This window comes from Diplodia seriata (genome assembly GCF_021436955.1).
Source record: "Diplodia seriata strain FDS-637 chromosome Unknown scaffold_2, whole genome shotgun sequence".
NCBI classification, from domain to species: Eukaryota; Fungi; Ascomycota; class Dothideomycetes; order Botryosphaeriales; family Botryosphaeriaceae; genus Diplodia; species Diplodia seriata.
This window is the reverse complement of record NW_027117309.1, coordinates 3747417-3765667: the sequence shown is the minus strand read 5'-3', so window position 1 is coordinate 3765667 and position 18251 is coordinate 3747417. Positions and strand designations below refer to the sequence as shown.

Genomic DNA, 18251 nt, shown 5'->3' with positions numbered 1-18251 from the left:
CGATTGGATGATCAACGAATGCTTGGATGGGCGTCAAACGATAACGACTAGTTACGACGTGGTGTTTTGGGCCATTGGTGGGTAATAGCATGTAGATAGCCTCAGGTGTGGCATAATTATGTGGCGCATCATCCCAGGATGGTAGCAGAACAGTGGTTTCCACATTGACTGTGAGCATTCTGGACTGGTGTTTAACGTGTGTTTGAATCCAGGTGGTCCGAGGCGTTCAACGCTCATTTCACTGTTGTCGCCTGGGTCGAAGCTTGCCGCCGTGCTCTTGCCTCAGAAGCTTAGACGTCCACCCTCATTGGTGTAATACCTCAACGCGCTAATTATTCACTGCCCATCCAGCTCGCATTCTATCATTTGATATCGAGGGCCCCATTTGCAGATGCAAAATGCAATGCACGATGCACCGTCGATCTCGCAGGCGCGGCAAAGCATGGGAGCACGCGCAAGAGGCCCCCGTCCCCCGGCGTCGCTGACTCGCTGGAAAAAGCTGTTGGTAATCTCTCTCTTATCAGTGCTGCATGTTTCTCTTTTGAGGCCAGTGTTCAGGTACCTTGCAAGCGGCTGGGTCGACGATTGAATAATGGTGTCATATCTTTCTGTCCGTGAGCCCGATCATGGAGATTGATAAGTAATGCGGCTATCGCACGAATGGCGCTGTGGCTGGCAGAAGCTGGTCCGATTGCTGGGTAAGTATACAGTAGTAGAGATTCCATGTGGGGATTGCGCAGAGAGACAAGGCAGAAGAATCGCGCTATTATTCTACTCGTTGCTGATCTTGCCTAAAAGATAGCCAAATTACAAGGGCTTGCAACGGTACTATCGATTCAGTGCTCCGCAGATATTCGTTGGGCATAGAAATAGACTTCGTTTAGCTGCAAATGACTCTACACTCCTCCCTCGTGCACAAGGTGCAGATTTCGAAACCAAAAAGGCCTATGTGGGCGCCGGAGAAACATAAAGCTCACCATGTATCCACTCTGGTCTTGGGAAGATTCCAATGAGTACATATGCGATAAGGCGCCGTACGCCGACAATGGTGAAGATAAACGTGCTTTGGCGAGGCAGCAGCTGCGGGCCGTCCCAGGCTTTCCTCAGCCTGCATGGTGATTGCGTGCGAGCGTGCGCAAGCGATAGGCGTGCAACCTGACTAGACGTTCATTGCGTAAAATCACAAGCAGGGAAAAGATACACGCACACGTACAGATAATGCCTGCATATGTAGAGCATGCTTGGCGAGGAGCGGTGGAGAACAGACAAGCAGCCACGCTATCGGCATGCATGCAGCGTTTCTTTTGCTTGGCGAGTGCATCTGCTCTGCTTTTTGCACCATCTGCTTGCATTTCTTGAGCTGTCTCCTGACAATCCATAAAGGCCGCGAAGGCCAGAACTCACATACTGGATATCTTTCCGACTGCTGGCATTGGGGTGGATTTGATGATGAGTACCTTGGGCGCTTAATCGGCACCAGTGCGCTAGTGGTGACCAAAAGCAAGCCACCCGATGATTCCGCAGCACGAAGATGCATATTGACAGGAGATGACGTGGTTTGTCATGTCGTCGATTGAAGAGGCGATGCTATTGGCACGCCGAAAACACGCCGGTGCGGACCTGTCCGTCCGACTATCTCTATCCCTGGCTGCATATGATGCTCTCTGGTGGCGCCGGAGGCAGGGCAGAGCAGAGCCTAGGCATTACCCCATCAGTGCACTCACCTTACTCAAGCCCGCAAAGCAAGCTTCGTCCGACCGGTCTGAAGCCGGGGCATATTTATACCTCCGCCAGAGGTGATTCCAAGGCTGGCAAGTCGGACAGTCAAGAGACTCACTCTACCTCCTCCTCCTCCATCTCCCCCGAAAGTCCAGTGTGCGCGTACCATGGCTCCTTCGGCGATCGCGGAAAAGCACGCATTGGAGGCCAATAACAGCGGTAAATGTGCCATTCGGGCTTCCGTCCTGCATGGGCCTCGCGACTTACGCATCGTGAGTGCTTTTCCTCCCTCGCATTTGATTTTTTGGTTCCCGCTTTTCCCCACAGAGGCACCAACAGCCCCCACACCTACCCCATAGGGCAGTCGCGTGGGGGGAAATAGATTGATGACTGCACGACATCTTGATCTGCGATCCACCCGTCCATATAATGCTTATTCTCACCCCGTTTCTTCCATTTCAGGAAACAAGGCACCTTCCCGACCCGCTCCCACACGAGCTGCAGGTTGCCGTCCGCGCCACCGGCATCTGCGGCAGCGACGTTTCCTATTACAGCAAGTTCCGCAACGGTGACCTATGCGCCGTAGCACCGCTGTCTCTGGGCCACGAGTCCGCCGGTGTGGTTGTGGCAGTCGGTGATCAGGTGCCCGCCAATACCTTCCGTATCGGTGACAGGGTTGCGCTTGAGGTCGGCGTGCCATGCGACTCCTGCAGATCTTGCCTGCGGGGCAGGTACAATCTGTGCCCCAAAATGAGGTTCAGAAGCAGCGCCAAGAGCGTTCCGCATTTTCAGGGGACGCTGCAGGAGCGTATCAACCACCCGGCCAAGTGGTGCCATAAGTGAGTTGCCTACAGACAGTTCGCCTGGCTGGCAGGATGATGTGCTGACTTGGGCCCAGAATTCCTGACCATGTGTCACTGGAGTCTGCTGCCCTGCTTGAACCGTTATCCGTAGCGATCCATGCGACGAGAAGAGCAGCGGTGGAGCAGGGCGACACTGCTGTTGTCTTTGGTGCTGGCACCGTGGGACTCCTAACGGCTGCGATGGCCAAGATGTCTGGAGCTACGACCGTACTCATCGCCGACATTGACATTGGTCGGATTGAGTACGCCCTCAGGAATGGCTTTGCCACTCGCGGATACGTCGTGTCAACCGGTCCTCAGCCGCAGGAAACGAGCGAGAAGCTCGCGGCCGCCAAGGCATTTGCCGATGATGTCATCGAGATCGCGTGTGCTGGTGAGCCGGACGCTGAGGGTGCGGACATAACTTTCGACTGTACGGGCAAGGAGACGTGCATGCAGGCCGGTCTCTTCGTAAGTGCCGTTTGTCCATCGAGTAGAAGGTGCTAACTTCAGCAAGGCCACAAGACCAGGCGGCAAGCTGATCATGGTCGGCATGGGGACGCCCATCCAGACGCTTCCCATGTCCGCTGCTCACCTAAAGGAGGTTGACATTATCGGCATCTTTCGGTACGCCAACACCTACCCAACGGGCATGAAGATCATCTCGTCCGGAGCGCTGCCGAACTTGGACATGATGGTGACGCACCGCTTCAGCGGGCTGGAGTCTGCAAAGGAAGCATTTGAGCTCGCAGGAAGGACGGCTGATGATGACGGAAAGCTGGTCCTGAAGGTCCTGATTGAATATTGAGGGAGCGAGATACCGAGACCCCCATTTTTGGTTCGTGCTGTTCGGCTTGCAATGGGCCTGTTGCAGATAGAATGAATCCCATACGCTAGGCAAAACTGCCTTTTGTGCCTGTGGGTGACGTTACGCGAGAAGGAAGTGATTGTCAGAAATGGTGGTTGTAGAGGAAGAAAGGTGCGGCGCCGGCGCCGGCGATGACGCTCGCCCGTCGGCAACAAAGGGTCCGTGCGCGCTGCGGCCTGGAGCTCTGTCCTCCGGCACAACCACCCGACTGCTCCACCACCCGATTGCTCCACCACCCGCCTCGACACCGCACTCTACCCCGCCGTTTCGGGCTCGACGATCGCGTGGCCGCCGCAGCTCGCCATCACAACCACCTTCTCTCCCCACCGTCGACAAACGTAACGCGCATCCGCAATAATGGCGGCTACGGAGGAAAACCCACTCCTCTCCAGCACCAGAGCTTCCGATACAAGCCCGCAGGTCCAACTTCACCCGCTCGTTCTGCTCACCGTCTCCGACTACATCACGCGCCACACTCTTCGTCAGCAACCCGGTCCCGTTGTCGGCGCCATAATCGGCCAGCAGAATGGTCGCGAGATCACCATGGAGGTCGCCTTTGAGGTCAAGCTGATCGCCGGCGACGATGGCGAAGTCCGCATTGACGACGCTTGGTTCGGCGAGCGCTTGGAACAATGTGAGCAGAGCTTCCCTTACAAAGTTGCGTGTTGTGCCAAAGCTAACCCGTTGCGCAGACAAGACTGTTTTCAAGTCTCCGCCCTTGGACCTTGTCGGCTGGTTCACGCTGGGTGCTCCCGCCGGTCCCGCACCCCACCATCTTGCCATTCATGAGTACATCCAGAACGTCCACAACGAGACGGCATTGCTACTGTTGTTCCACCCGGAGTCCGTCCTTGAGGGTAACGCAACCGGCGGCAAGCTTCCGCTTACTATATACGAGAGCCTTTGGGAGGGCGGTGTCGGCAATGATAAAGCCACGAGTATGGACATTGACAGCGGTACCGCCGGCCAGGGAAAACAACAGAAATTTCGGGAGTTGACATACTCGGTTGAGACTGGAGAGGCAGAGATGATTGCCGTGGACTTCGTGGCAAAGGGCGGTGGTAACGCGACGGACGTCGACCAGGCTAGGAAGGCTAGCGTTGCTCCAAGCAATAACGGCAGCAAGAGCAAGAGCAAGGGCAAGGCGAAGGCCGATGTGGAGAACCCAGAGCTAGCCGAGGACTCTGTACCGTTGACAGCTGAGGATGAAGAACGTAAGTTGACTCCATCCCCATCTTTGCGTTTGTTGACGACGCTAACCGCTTGCAAATCCAGTCCTTGCTTCCCTCACCGCGAAGTCCAATGCCATCAAGATGCTTGGCGCTCGTATCAACCTACTTCAAGCCTACCTATCTGAACTTCCGCCCTCCTACCTCACCGACTCTCAGATCCCTCAAACGAAGAACCCGACTGAGCAGCCCAACCACGAGATTCTACGCGCTATCCAAGCCCTTCTCTCGCGTCTTCCGCTCCTTGCCCCCCCGGACCGCGCACTCTTCGCACGCGAGGCAGTCCAGCAGCGCGCCGATGTGGAGCTAACCAACATGCTCGCCAGCATCACGGGCTCCCTCGGAGCTGCTAGCGAGCTCGGTAAGAAATTCGCCATTGTCGACTCGGCGCGCAACAGCCGCAGGAGTGTCGGCGGCATCGGCGGACCTTTCAGCATGGGCGGCCGTGCGCCCTTCGACATGGACGGCAGCGGCGGGGGTGGGTTCTTCGATGCCCCGATAGGTGGTGGCAGTGCTGCGTACGTGAGCCCCGGTGAAGGAAGAGTGTTCCCGGGCAGGTATCGCTGAAAGAGCCTTTGTGGAAAGGAAAAAGACCGGGGCTTATGCATCTCGAGTCCTACGTTGCTACTAATTTTCTTTCTGCAGGGCCGAGGTTTCTTTTCGGGCAGAGTATCGGGAAAAGGCGAGCAAGACGAACGATGAAGTGAAGAAGGTCATGAGCAAGATTAATGAGGCGGAATGCTCCAACATGTAAAGCTGGAGACATGTCGTCAGTTCCCTTTCTTTCCCATCCATCGTTCGTCGCCTTTTCTTTTTATCCCCCTTTTCTCCAGCTCAAACATGGGAAGCGAAAGACGGCAGATGAGGATCAAAAAAAGTGTAGCTGGCTGAACGGACGTGGGATATGGGCATGGGATACGGCGTTCTAAGAAGGGTGGCGAGCGCGCGCATACCTTTCCGGAGAGAGAAGGGGTGCATTTTAACGAAAGATTCTGTTGTAAAGTCCCCGAGGGGATGATCGTCTTATGATGAACCTATTCGAAACATTGATGAGTACACGAAACCTTGGTAACCAAAGGCAACCTTTTTGTGTCCAAGAGAGTCCTGGTTTTTACGGAGACACCTGATCTTCGATTTTGGAGACCATGTGGGAAGAAGGAAATCCCATGGTCGTTATTTGTTGATACCTACGCTTTAAAAGTTGAGAAGCAGACTACCATGGACGACCTCCCACCCACCCCAAGAACAACCAAAAATCAAACGGAGAAGCTGTCCGATACATTCTTATACCGCCAATACGTTGAAGCCACCATTTCTTTCGTTTTGGCTTCGCGTGATTGTTGCAGCATGCATGCTCTAAGCCTAGTGTACCCCGGAAGACGGTTGTTTGATCGATTGGTACGGCGCGGGTGCGGAGGCTTGCCCGTGTTCTGTTCCTTACGATTCTGAATATCGGTTATTCTGGATTATTATGTGAGACGGACGTCGGCATGTTGACAGAATGGGTGTGCGCGGATTGCGGATAATGATAGCAAGGGGAAGGGCACTCCTTGGAAAATAGGACTAATCTCGGGACGTAACGCTAGAGATTTGCTTAAGCGCGTGGGCGGCTGCATTCGTCAATACGGTGGTGTAGAGTTGATATAACGTTGGTGGGAAAGAGAAAGGGATTGATTTGTTGTCGTTTACCATGTCGTACGTAGTATGAGCACTGGTTTTCTCTTATCGATACTTCACCATTTAGTGCTTTCGAATGTGGAACAAGGCGAACCGGGTGTTTTGGCATTAGATCAGAGCGCGGAGCGCGGTAGATACGAGGCTGTTGTCGTTCCGGTTAGCTCAAATTGTGCAAGTGGTCCTGTCCGGTCAGGCTGTGAGAATCAGTTTTTAGGCTAGAGTTAAGCGACATGGACAGTTGATGACCATTACCTTTGACGTTTCACCAATCCACGCGTATTATGTGAGGTCGCAAGGGTTCGAGAGGGTCACAGATACCGGATTATCGTGTTTCGCTCCAAGTCAGTGACGAGTGTTTGTCATGGAATTCGGACTTATGTCGTTGACTCTATTGGGTATGCAACGTCCCTTTAGGGCGGTGCGGCATCTGGGCCCGGAGCAAAAAGATCCTCCTCACGCATCAGAGGCGGAAAACGTGTCTCCGGACCGTACGCCATGACCGGGGTCTTGTTGTCCTTCTCGCCTAGGTCGTTTTCATCGTCATCAAGGCTTGTGTTGAAACGATTGTATTCCGTGTAGTAGCTCTCGTCGCCTGTGGGTTCTCGGGCGTCGTGCGACATGGAGTTTGCGAAATTGATGTTGGCCACCACAGAGGGGTCCCATGCGCCTGTCTCTGTCAATACTGCAGCATCGTCTCCCCATGCGTCACCGGAGGCGCCGCCGTACGTGTCCACGAAGAAGGCTTGAAAGGTCGAATGATGCCCCCAGCCTTCATTGCCGTCCGCCTTGCCATTCCGTGCTTGCTTAACAACAATGTCTTCGGGGTGTACTTCGTTCCGTAGCGGCGAAGGGACGTGGGAGATGCGCGGTTGAATCCTGGGCTGGGTATATGTTCTGTGATCGAGGGTCGGAAGGCGCTTGCGGACGGACCATGACTCGGCACTGAACTCGGCGCGCAATTGCTCAAGGGTACGGCGGCGGCGTTCAATTTCGCCTTTCAAGGAGCGTTGCTGCTTCCTGGTCGTCCTCGATGTCTCCGGGTCGTCGTCTGTCAAGCCGGCGGTGCCGCTGTCCGCACTGCCTTCGCCATCGTCATCGCCATCGTCATCGTCATCGTCGCCGTCGCTGCAGCAATCGTCATCCTCATCGTTGCCACCCCAGCCGACTCCGCCCCAGCCGACTAAGCCCAGGCCGTTCTTCATGCCTTGGTCAAGCGCCTCACGGTAGGCTCTCTCGGCGTCCGAGATGCGCACATTCCAATGGGCTTTGAACTGCTCGTATAAGCACGAGCCGCATAACGAGCGGGATGTGATGGTGATGTAGCACTCAGCAAGGCAGGCGGCGAGTTTGGGAGCGCCATTGACATTGGTGGACCGGGATTGCCGTCGGCGGATCTTGGTGAAAGTACCGCGGCAGCGGGAGAGTCGATAGCGGACAAAATGGCCACAGGCGTAGTGGTAGCCGTGAAGCTTGCACATGTTGCCGCGAGGGAGAGGGTGGAGGCAGGTGCGGCGGAGCCGAGGGCGGCTGCTGTTCTGGGGTGTTGGTGGGGTATGGATGAATGCGTTGTCCGATCCGAGACGGGAGCAGAGTGAGCGTGTGGTTGCGAGAGCGAGTGAGGCGAGCAGAAGGCAATAGCAAAGGCCTGTCGGCGGAGAAGTCTTGTGGCTCGCGGACGCACGGGTGCAGCGCAGCAAGGTGAACAGGGCCATGGATGGGCTGAAGCAAGATCCAGACTCGTCCCCGGCGAAGCGATGGATGGAGAGACGAGTGAGCGAGGCCGTGAGCGCAGGCGATCAACACAGCGCGGGCGCCCCGTCATCACGCTGGAGGCAGTCGGGTGCCTCATAGAGCATGATGCGCGCACCTCTGACCCCAGATGTTTCCTTCTCTTCAATGCGCGTGCGGTGATGGAAGCCGAGCGCGACGCAGCCGCAGGTGTGCTCGGCCTCGGCCGGCCGTTTCATTGCCATCACGGGGAAGTGGTGATACATAACTACGTGAGAGCGGTGGTTGGCAGCAGCTGGGCGACCATGCCGTTTTTGCTTACTGGCTCCCGCGGAAGCCTGTCCGGCCATGTTCACTGGCTAGTGCTCCATCAACTCCGCAACATCAGCCCAGACATCTTGATTGCTTGGGTGGCCGCTATTGCTTCAGCTGCCGACGTGGGAAAAGGCAAGTCTTTTGCAACCTCTAGTGCCAAAGAGCCCGGCTGGCATTCTTCGTCCTACGCCTTCGTTCGAGCATCCATATGATTGATATTGGTCTGGCTTTCCCATGCTCCCAACAATTGATAAGGGTATCTACACAACTCCGATGGCCTGTCCTGGGCCAACCCGAACCGTCCCAAGATATAATTAGCTAAAGGAAAAGATGGAACATTGACTCCGTGTGGGAGCACTGTGCAACGACAAATGAAACGCTTCTCAGTACCGCACGACTGGCGCGCCCGCCGCTTCATCGTGCACCAGAACCCCGCCCTTGACGCCGTTCTTCTCGAATTTGTCCATCCACGTCTCCTTCTTCTCCCGTTTACCTCCCAGCCCGAAATGGCTAAACATCCTCTTTAGCCCCTTGACGTTACCCGAGGACCCGCTCTCTAGAGTGTTGTTCGCCTTGATCTCCGCTTTGTACTTGTACCGCTGCTCTTTCCCGTGTTGATGCACAGGCCGCTCCGACCGGATCTTCTTGCTGAAATTCGGTGCCTCCCCGCCGAAGTGGTCTATGCTGATCTTCATGCTCGGCTTGCGGCCTTGGCAATGTTCATCCGGGCTGTGTCCGCTGTCGACTAGTGACGGGCTGCTCCTGTTAATTGCCTCATCGCTTGATCCGTGACTTATTGACATGAGCTCGTGCGACTGAGCAAGGTCTCTCGCAAGCGATTCGTCTGTCCGAGGCCGGAAGTGCACGGGAACTTCGGGATCAGAGCTGACGGCCCGAACGCCCGGTCGCGTTTGTGTCTGCGCTGAAGGCCTGCGGGCTTCATCGTCGTGCCGTCTCTGTTTTCTCTCAACCGAGTGTTGGTGAGCGATGTGTTCTCTCCGCGGTCGAACCTTTGGAGGCGTTTGCATCAGATTCGCGATATGTGTCGGGCTGGTCGGCTTGTGCACAGGTACAAAATGCGCCGGCGCATCCTCCTCTTCCTTCGGCTCCTTCCACTGGTCCAGGCTTGGCAAAGGAGGTAGCTCGCGGTTGAGGTTTAACTCCTTCTTACCCTCCTTATTCCTGGCGTCACCGCGACCCCTGACGCTGGAGGATCGGCTGTTGAGGCTTTGGTCGCTAGGTCGTCGTTGCAAGCCCCAGCTGCGCCACCCATGTGCTACCGGCGCTTGGGCAGCGGTTGCGTCTGAGCCCCGGCTGCGAAGCGATTCCCTTGACGTTGCTCTGCTTATCCCTGACGACCCAGGGCGGAAGTACTCCTTGATCTCTGATTTGATACTCCTGGTCACACTCCCGGCCCTACTCGCTCTCGATGAGGGACGACGATCCACGTTAGTCTCTTTTCGGCGCTCGTACTCTTGCCTCATCCAAGACGACGCAGCAGCATCAGCGCGCGATGCGGCCTCTTCATCGTTAAACATGTGGTGCGAGTTGCGCTTGGATGCTCGCGATGGCTCGGCCGACGTCATGGCGGTAGAGGCATAGTTACGGTGGTTGTCCATCGTGGAAGCACTTATGGGCGTTGAATAGTTAGTGTCGGGAGAATCTAGTCCTCGGCCAATGGGGGCAGTGTTTGGCCGGTCGTATGCAGCATGCCGGCCCGCGGAGTGGTCGTTTTGCTGCTCCCGATGTCTCCCAGAGACGCTACGCGAGGATTTGTCGTAGGCAGTGCCGTCGGCCTCCCGTCTACGGCTCGTATTTGCTTGAACAGGACATGGGCCCTGGGCAGGGAACAGGTCTCGCAGGGCAGCATCCGGTTTATATGAAAAAGCATTGGGCGGCAATCGAGCAGTCGTCTCCTGGGGCTGGTGCTCTCGGCGCGGCAAGGGATTGGAGGGCGGGTGGCTTCCAGTGCGGCGGTGCCCGGTCTGCTGCTGGGCCTGCTCCATGGCCTTCATCGACTGCTGGAGGGCGTGGAAATCGCTGGCCATCTTCGACTCCTCGGCCTGCAGGGCGGCGGCAGCGCCGTACGAGTTGCCATCTTCGTTGAGGACGGCCTCGCAGGCAGCACGCAACTCGGACTCGACCGTGGGCGAAAGAATGCGGCGGTTGACGTAGGGCGACGAGGGCGTGGAGATGTCGCGCGTGGCCAGCGACTCCTTGAGCGCCCTGGTTTCCTGCTTGGTGGGCACCTTCTGCGCAGACATGGTGGTCAGCCTGGGGCGCGCGGGAGCAGCAGACGCGGGGAGGCTCACAATAGGCGCGAGATTGAGCGGGAACTTGCGCTTCATGATCGGCTGTGTTGGGGCAGCGGTGGTGCGGTGCGGTGCGGTGCGGTGCGGATACGGAGGAGCTCGGCCGCGGCCTGGAGCACGCGTGGGAAACGAAACGCGGTGGTCGCAGAGGAATGGAGGGGAGCGCAGCGCAAGGTCGACGGCGGTGGTGCTCGCACATGAAACCGGGAGCACGATGAAACGGGGAGGCAGCGCGTTTATGGGACTGCCGCTTCGGCTGCAGGTCAGTCACTAGCGACTGCCAGAGCCGGCCCGCGTGCCTCTCTGGGCCCTAGCATTCCAGCGCGCATCCTATCTTTAGGAGCTTGCCGACCAGCCCCAAGGGCCATGGGAATTCTCGTCGATGCTTTCATTCCGCGCCGCGCCTACGCCTACGCCCACGCCCACGCCCACGTCCACGTCTACGCCCGCACCCCGGCGCCCGCCGCGTCGCAGCATCGCCGCCTGCCACCTCGCTTGGTCCGGCTGTATCGCGAACTGGAACACCCCCCTGGCCGCCCCGGGTCGACAGCGGCGGCGGATCAGCGCCTGGCCGCACGGCTCCCGGTGGCGCGCCGCACGGCTCCACCAGCTTTGGCCGGAGAATAACACGCCGCCTCCTGTTCCCTCGACGCACCGCGATCGCCAGGCTGCCCCAGAGCACCGTCGCTCGGGGCCAAAGGCGCCCTGGGGGTGAAGCTTGTCTGGCCTGCTCTGCCTACCATCGTGCAGCTGGCGGCGGCCTGGCGGGCGCGGCTTCTGCTGGCCTTCGGCGTCCGAGCGCCTGTCGCGGCCCGCTTTGACTGGCTGTCATCTCAAACGTCGCGGGCTGGCCTATTATTGCAGCGCCCGCTGCATGGCTGACTGCAGCCAGGTGAGCCCTTTGTGCCACGGCTCCTGTTTCGCGCTGCCGTCGCCGACAGGGGCCAGCACTACCGTCCGCCTCTTCCTGCCCATCTCTGTGCAAAGCGCGGGCCCGGCCTCTTGGGTAGTCTCACCCGTGCCACGACGCTGTTTGCCATCCATACCGCTGAGATCCAGGCTATTGAATTCCGTGGAGGCTGCTCATTCCAGCAATCATCTCTTGTGCCGTTCTGCACACGTACGTCTGACTGCTTGGCCGCTGCTCGTGTTTCGGTCGGGTATTTGACCTTCGACGGACGTTACCGCTGCAGAACATGTGCCACCCTCGTCTGCCTCCTCTTGAGCCTTCACGACGGCCGCATTTCGCTGTCCCGGATCCAGTTCCGGGTCCTGTCCTTAGCTGTGTTTGACCGCCTTCTTTGTCAACTGGGGGCGGTCCGTGTAGGGGGTATTCCATGTCTCTGCTTCCTGAATAACTTCCCAGACCATGTTTGAAGTCTCGGTATCCTTTCAGATGTGCAAGCACGGACCAGCAACTACTTGAAGCTCATAAGGTGCGGCTTCTCCGGCATGACTTCATCAAACCTTCTTCTCGCAAATGAGCTTCACTGTCGATCCCGTCGCCGTCAATTGGGCTGTGCAAAGAAGGCCAGAGCCCATGGATCAGAAATTCTCACGCGCCTGTCGTTCTCTTGAGGCTCTGGTTCCAAAGATGCCCCAAGGCTCTCAGAATCGGGACGAAACAAGCGTGAAGCTTGGATCCGACGGGCAAGCTAAGAATAACTTTGACAGCTTGCCGCCTAAACCGAAAGCTGCTCGCCTGCGCCGCCAATCTGCTGTCTACTCACTCTTGAGGCGAGCACATTCCAGCGATTTCCTGAACCGAGTGTCAGCACGGCTCGTCGCCTCTGCACCATTCGAATTTGCACATATGCAAAGTCCGGGGATGCTTCCATCGTCGCCCAGGTGGGGGCAGCCGGACTGCCCGGAAAAGCATGCAAGCATGGGCCCGGCTTGTGGACAGGACAGTGCAGAGACTTCCTCGCCCGTCTGGATTGCTGTAGACTGCGCCAAATGCAACAAAGTACACCGGCCAAATTCACTGACTTGCCAAAGAACCATGATCCCTGCATGGCCCTATGATCACCCTCATCCTCTGCGCTCCAATCCGTTGGAGCACAGTCGCTCATCCGGCTTGCCATCAGCGTTTGACGACGGCCGGCCGTGGCAAAACCGACATGTCTCGTTCCGCGCGAATAACTCCAAGCCATGATTCCAAAGCGTGTCGGTTGGTGCATTATGCAAGCACACCCATATTCCCGTCTTCATGTAGCGTCAGTGCTCCATTCGCGGTTGTTTCATTCCGTTGCTCCTCTATTCTTGTACCATGATGTTAGAGCGTCGCTGGTGCAAGAACACGCGGAGTGGTGTCTGCAATTACAATACTGACGCTTTCGGTAGGCTCGGCACGACCTAGGGCATGCATGGGGCTCTTCAACCTTGGTTGGGCAGAATGAGCCACCAGATATAGGGAACCTAGCAACGCCTCCAATAGTCCGCCGCGTTGCGAGGCTTGCGACTGGGGGTGATGCTATATAAAGAAAAGGGTTTGTGCACGGCTAGCAACGTTGCACGAAACCTCGTGGCACGATGCTTCGATGGGAAAAGGAAGAATCACATCCGCCAGCGCCGCCCTCGATGGTGCAATAGCCAGCTCTGCGTCGGCGCCTCAGGCAGCATGCATCAGCCTCGCTGCGGGGCCGGGTGGTGGGGATAAGCGCGGAGATACTCCATCATTACTCAGGTTTAGCGGGGCCGACGCTGCGCCCCTCCCGACGTCTTAAAGCATTTTGTCATCACCCCGCCGATTCGGGCCTGGCAAAGGCCGAGAGAAGCCAGCATGTCACCAGCAGGGCCAGTCGTATGCTGAGCAATGTTCATGCAGGAGACGCAGAAAGAAAGCAGCAGACATGGCGCCATGATGGAGCCGTATAACGCTAGTGCGTTGGCTCCCGTCATTCTTAAGGGATGCCCAGCCTCGGACGCTAGTGAGTACAGCTCGTGCCCCGCATCGCAAGCTGAGCCTCTGCATCTTCACTTCAACAACGACACTTTCGGAATTCCACGACACCTAGACGGAGCACGAGATGGCGAGGAACCAAGCGGCCTGGCTCTTGGAGGCCAAGCTCAAGCCTCTCAAGGTGCAAGACGCCCCCGACCCTAAACCTGGTCCTGGCGAGGTTGTCATCAAGAACGCCGCCGTTGCCATCAATGTACGTCGCATCCGATGGCCAAGGCTTGTTCGGGGTACTGACTTCCAGTACAGCCTGTAGACTGGAAGATGCAACAGGGTACGTGCCGCAGCAACGCCAATCACGCAGTCTGCTGCGATACCCGACATGGTTCCTGGGTCATAAGCAGCGCCTCGCCCGGGTTTCTGACAGGCAATTGACGAATTGGAGAGAACATCGTTGCTGACATCCATGCAGGCCTCTTCCTGAAAAAATTTCCCTACATTCTGGGCACAGACGTCGCGGGTACCGTCGAGGAAGTCGGCGAGGGTGTCACCCGCATCAACAAGGGTCAACGAGTCATCGCGTGCGTGAGATCATCCCCTCCCCACAAACCGAGCCACTGCGTCTGACCGAAGCATGGGCACACAGCCACATGATCGGACTAGCCACAGGAGACCTGGCAGACGCAGCTTTCCAGCTCTACAGCAAGACGCTCGAGACGGTAGTCTCCCCGATCCCGGACTCGCTCAGCTTCGAGGATGCCGCAGTGCTCCCGCTTGCCATCTCGACTGCCGCGGCAGGGCTGTACCAAAAGCCGCACCTGGCACTGCCGTTCCCGTCGACCAACCCACAGCCCACGGACAAGACGCTGCTCGTCTGGGGCGGCTCGTCGAGCGTAGGCGCCACGACGATCCAGCTGGCCGTTGCATCGGGTCTGAAGGTTGTGGCGACGGCGTCGCGCAAGAACCATGACTTTGTCAAGTCGCTGGGCGCGGCGGCGGTGGTCGATTATAATTCGCCGGGCGTAGTGGACGAGGTTCTGGCGGCAATCGACCAACAGGGCGGTAACATTGTCGGCGCCTATGACGCCATTTCCGAGCCCGCTTCACTGAAGCTCATTGGTGCTATTACGGACAAGCTTGGTGTTTTGCCCGTGGCAGTGGTTCTGCCGCCACCTGAGGGCCTGACGAAGACGGTTGAGGCAAAGAAGAGTGAGTGCTTCCCTGTCATCGCCATGGCACTTCCACTGACTCTTATGTCCGTTCAGTCGTCGCGCCGAGTGTTGCTCTTGAACACAAGGAGGTCGGCGACGCCGTTTGGCGCAAGTTCGTCCCCGAAGCGTTGGCCAGTGGGCAGCTGAAGGCCAAACCGGACGCGTTGGTTGTTGGCAAGGGACTGGAAAGGATCCAAGAGGCGATAGACAGGCAGCAAGCCGGTGTTTCGGCCCAGAAGGTTGTAGTCAGCCTGTGAGTCTGGTATGCGAGACAGCCGAGGGAGCTATGAACCCTTGACAATCCATTCTTTCCATGGCCAGTGCTGCAACGCCTTATCAACAACAGTTGTTTGCCTCACGGTTGACAGACTCAAAGACAGTCACCCCTCGACGGTGGTTCGGAATTCGGCAGCCGACGCGGATGCTGGCGTGTCTCTCGTGGCTTCGACATCACGATCGGCCTCGATGCGCATGGGGCGGTTGGCAGGCGCAATTGGAGTCGCCTGACATTTCGTCAAACTTGGGCGGAGTAGGCCATATTTACACGGCTCAGAAAGCTTATCTCTTGCGCACGAGAGACGTCAGAGCCGGCGGCATGGCGGAGAAACGAGGAGCCGGGTGTTGGACGATGCGGGCCGGGGGAAATTTGGCCGGTTGCGGCGATAGCGAGTGATAAAGTGCAAGATCAGCGCGAGGTTGGGTCGGTGGTGGTCATGGGAAATGTATACCCAAGACGGCATAGCGCCCTGGCAGCCGCGCTAGGCGAAATCGAGCCGCTGGCCAACAGCTGGGATGAGCCCGTCACTGGTCGCACGCCGTCCCTCTTGCGGATAGCAAGTCCACTCCCATGTTGCCTTGCATCTGCCCAGACGACGGCGACTGTGCTCGCCTGGCCCCGCCCTGTGCTATCTCCAGCATGGCTGTTCTTTAGCCACCCCGCTCACCCACCATGATAAGCGTCTTATCAACGCCGTCCGCTCTCCCATGATGCTTCTGCTGTAGCGCTATATAACGCGCGACTTCGTGCAACTATATCCCCTCGAACAAGGAGACCGCTCCCACGTCGCCCCACCGCGGACCTCTGCCTTTAACTTCGTCAATTTGATTTCTGTTTCCTTGATTGGCCCCCCATGGCGGCCCTTTTACCGTTAGCGCTTGCGCTGGCCTTTCTGCTCAGCACTGCCGCCTACTTGGCATCAAACAAGAGCCAAAGGAACATTCTGCTCTCCCGGTTAGGTCTCCAAGGAAGAGGTAGAGACACCAGCGCCAGCACGCCCCCGCGTTCTCTCTCCCCCGCAAAGAAGGGCAGCAACTCCGACCAACCGGACTACTCCGATACTTACCCACCCTCCCGCCGCTTCACCCTCGCCGAAGTCAAGGATGCCGCGAAGAGATTCAAGAAGCCTCTGAACCAACTGGCCCAGTCCCCGGAGAAGAAGACTTTCCAGGCCCTCGACGAGAACATCCTCACCACCACACGCAACGTCTACACTGCCACGGAATTTTCGAGCGATGAGATCAAGGCGCTTGGTGACTTTCCGGACTATGCTTCTCTCAGCGGTGTCCCTCTCCCCAAGGCGTACCCCGAGTTCGACATCAACAGGGCTAAGCCCAAGCCGTACCGTCCTTTCCGCTGGGCCTACCATCAAACCATGTGTAAGTGAGCCCGTTGCGACTTGTTTTGACGCAAGTTTAACATTGCGGATGGCACAGCATTCACCAAGTTGGACCCCGACTGGTGGTTGGAACTCGAGAGCACTTACGCTACGCGCATCAAGCAGCGTCAGGAGATCTACCAGCGCGTCGGCAAGCGCGTGCTGGACTGTATGCCCGGATGCGAGCTGGCGTGCAAGGAACTCATGGAGATGTGCCTTCAATTTCTGGTTGCGCGGTACCCGCACTACTTCCGGCTGGACGCGGAGGAGATGGTCTTTCACAACGGCATCCTCAACACGACGTCCGACCTGAAGCGCGAGCCTCCCCTCGAGGTCATCATGAACAACGTCCCCGAGGACTTTGCCATCACGCTGCGCGACGACAAGACCGGCTACTACTACCTGCGCGGCGGCGTCGTGTGCAGTTCCCTCGGCTGGGACCTGGGCACCAAGATGGGCATGCGCCTGGACGAGATCCACCAGCCCATTCCGGACTACAAGGAGAAGATGCGCTTCTCGATGGACCGGTAAGTGGCAGCACCACGAACAGCACATCAGGTTGACTAAACTCCCCTCAGTTATTTCGCCAAGAAGCCGACCGACAAGGCCATCCAGCGCGGCTCCTGGGGCCTCGAGGTGGACCAGCCGCTGTACATGCCGGCCGGCGATCCGCACGAGAAGTACCGCGAGCTCCAGGACCCCAGCCTCGACCTGTCGCGCATGAACCTGCGCGTCGACTGGCAAACGCTCCGCCGGCTGCCGCTGTCCGGCGCCATCATCTTCAACTTCAAGGCCCTCTTCACCCCCGTCGCCGCCTTCCGCGACGAGCCGTACGTGCCGAGCCTGGTGCTGAAGCTCTGCCGCGAGGGCAAGAAGAGCCTGATGGAGTACAAGAACACCTGGCACACCGAGCACGTCGTCCTACCCGCCATGGAGGCTTTCCGGAAGGAGCAGGAGGAGAAAGGGCTGATACCCAAGGGCTGGGAGGAGCACACGATCGACGAGTATCCGCTGTTCCCCGGTTGGCAGGAGAAGTGGCATCGCGACCAAGGGTTCTGATTCTTTTCTGGTGGTGACCATCGTTCTGGTGCATTTCCCAGCGTTTCCCTCCCCCCCCTTTTTTCCCCCCCTCTCATGTTCACACGCACGGCATTCGGTGCACACGACTGCAGCTCCCGTTTTCCCGGGCGGTGCTTCGACTCTAAAAAGCACACTTATATTAGTTAGCATACCAAAACGAACATTAGAAATGATATATGACTCCGTCTTCGTCTCACACGCTAAACATCATACATGACGTCTCCTTTGGAGGGCCAAGAAAACTGGACCCGCCACCATTCACCGAGCTGACAGGCATTACCCACACGGGCTCTCTGAAACCTTTCACGTCATTGTCCTACTCCGCTCTTCGTTCCCGCGGCAACCGTCGGTTATTCAACCCCGCCAACCTAGTTAGTGTCACTACAAAGTATCTTTCCCCACGCGCGCGCGTCATCGACAAAAGCCCCTCCCGCTCCGCTCTGAATGCGGGGTTCGGCATGCGATCATTTCCCTTTTGGCAAGGGCAGAAACAACCAGGAACGATATTTGATTCCCACGCCACAAAGTGGGCAGGTATGGAGCCTTGTCGTTTTTGTTGGCGGTGGAAAGAGAGGTTGGTGCGGATTACAGTATACCTTTCTGGTGTCGTTATCGTTGCCAAGGTCGAGGAAATGTTGTTGAGCGGGGTACCCGCTTTCATGATGCATACATGCATATATATGCATGCACTCGATACATCAATCGGGTTTGATGGT

The 18251-nt window shown here is 57.5% G+C and overlaps 6 protein-coding genes across 6 annotated transcripts; 4 read left to right on the top strand and 2 right to left on the bottom strand.

Annotated features, from left to right (window-relative positions):
• Positions 1-2148: 2148 nt before the first annotated feature.
• On the top strand, positions 2149-3369 carry SLS55_002496 (uncharacterized protein; the record flags this gene model as incomplete). Its single annotated transcript, XM_066773978.1, has 3 exons — positions 2149-2558; positions 2618-3032; positions 3079-3369. 3 exons carry the CDS (start codon positions 2149-2151, stop codon positions 3367-3369), a joined length of 1116 nt encoding a protein of 371 aa, XP_066636545.1.
• Positions 3370-3786: 417 nt separating this feature from the next.
• Positions 3787-5225, top strand: SLS55_002495 (uncharacterized protein; the record flags this gene model as incomplete). Its single annotated transcript, XM_066773977.1, has 3 exons — positions 3787-4063; positions 4122-4643; positions 4705-5225. The coding sequence occupies 3 exons, from the start codon at positions 3787-3789 to the stop codon at positions 5223-5225; spliced, it is 1320 nt and encodes a 439-aa protein (XP_066636544.1).
• Positions 5226-6745: 1520 nt separating this feature from the next.
• SLS55_002494 (uncharacterized protein) lies at positions 6746-7813 on the bottom strand (the record flags this gene model as incomplete). The annotated part of the gene is made up of 1 exon (XM_066773976.1): positions 6746-7813. One exon carries the CDS (start codon positions 7811-7813, stop codon positions 6746-6748), a length of 1068 nt encoding a protein of 355 aa, XP_066636543.1.
• A 948-nt stretch (positions 7814-8761) lies between these two features.
• SLS55_002493 (uncharacterized protein) lies at positions 8762-10726 on the bottom strand (the record flags this gene model as incomplete). The annotated part of the gene is made up of 1 exon (XM_066773975.1): positions 8762-10726. One exon carries the CDS (start codon positions 10724-10726, stop codon positions 8762-8764), a length of 1965 nt encoding a protein of 654 aa, XP_066636542.1.
• A 2993-nt stretch (positions 10727-13719) lies between these two features.
• On the top strand, positions 13720-15057 carry SLS55_002492 (uncharacterized protein; the record flags this gene model as incomplete). Its single annotated transcript, XM_066773974.1, has 5 exons — positions 13720-13845; positions 13899-13923; positions 14062-14170; positions 14236-14798; positions 14855-15057. The coding sequence occupies 5 exons, from the start codon at positions 13720-13722 to the stop codon at positions 15055-15057; spliced, it is 1026 nt and encodes a 341-aa protein (XP_066636541.1).
• An 873-nt stretch (positions 15058-15930) lies between these two features.
• Positions 15931-17514, top strand: SLS55_002491 (uncharacterized protein; the record flags this gene model as incomplete). The annotated part of the gene is made up of 3 exons (XM_066773973.1): positions 15931-16456; positions 16514-16982; positions 17034-17514. 3 exons carry the CDS (start codon positions 15931-15933, stop codon positions 17512-17514), a joined length of 1476 nt encoding a protein of 491 aa, XP_066636540.1.
• Positions 17515-18251: the final 737 nt, after the last annotated feature.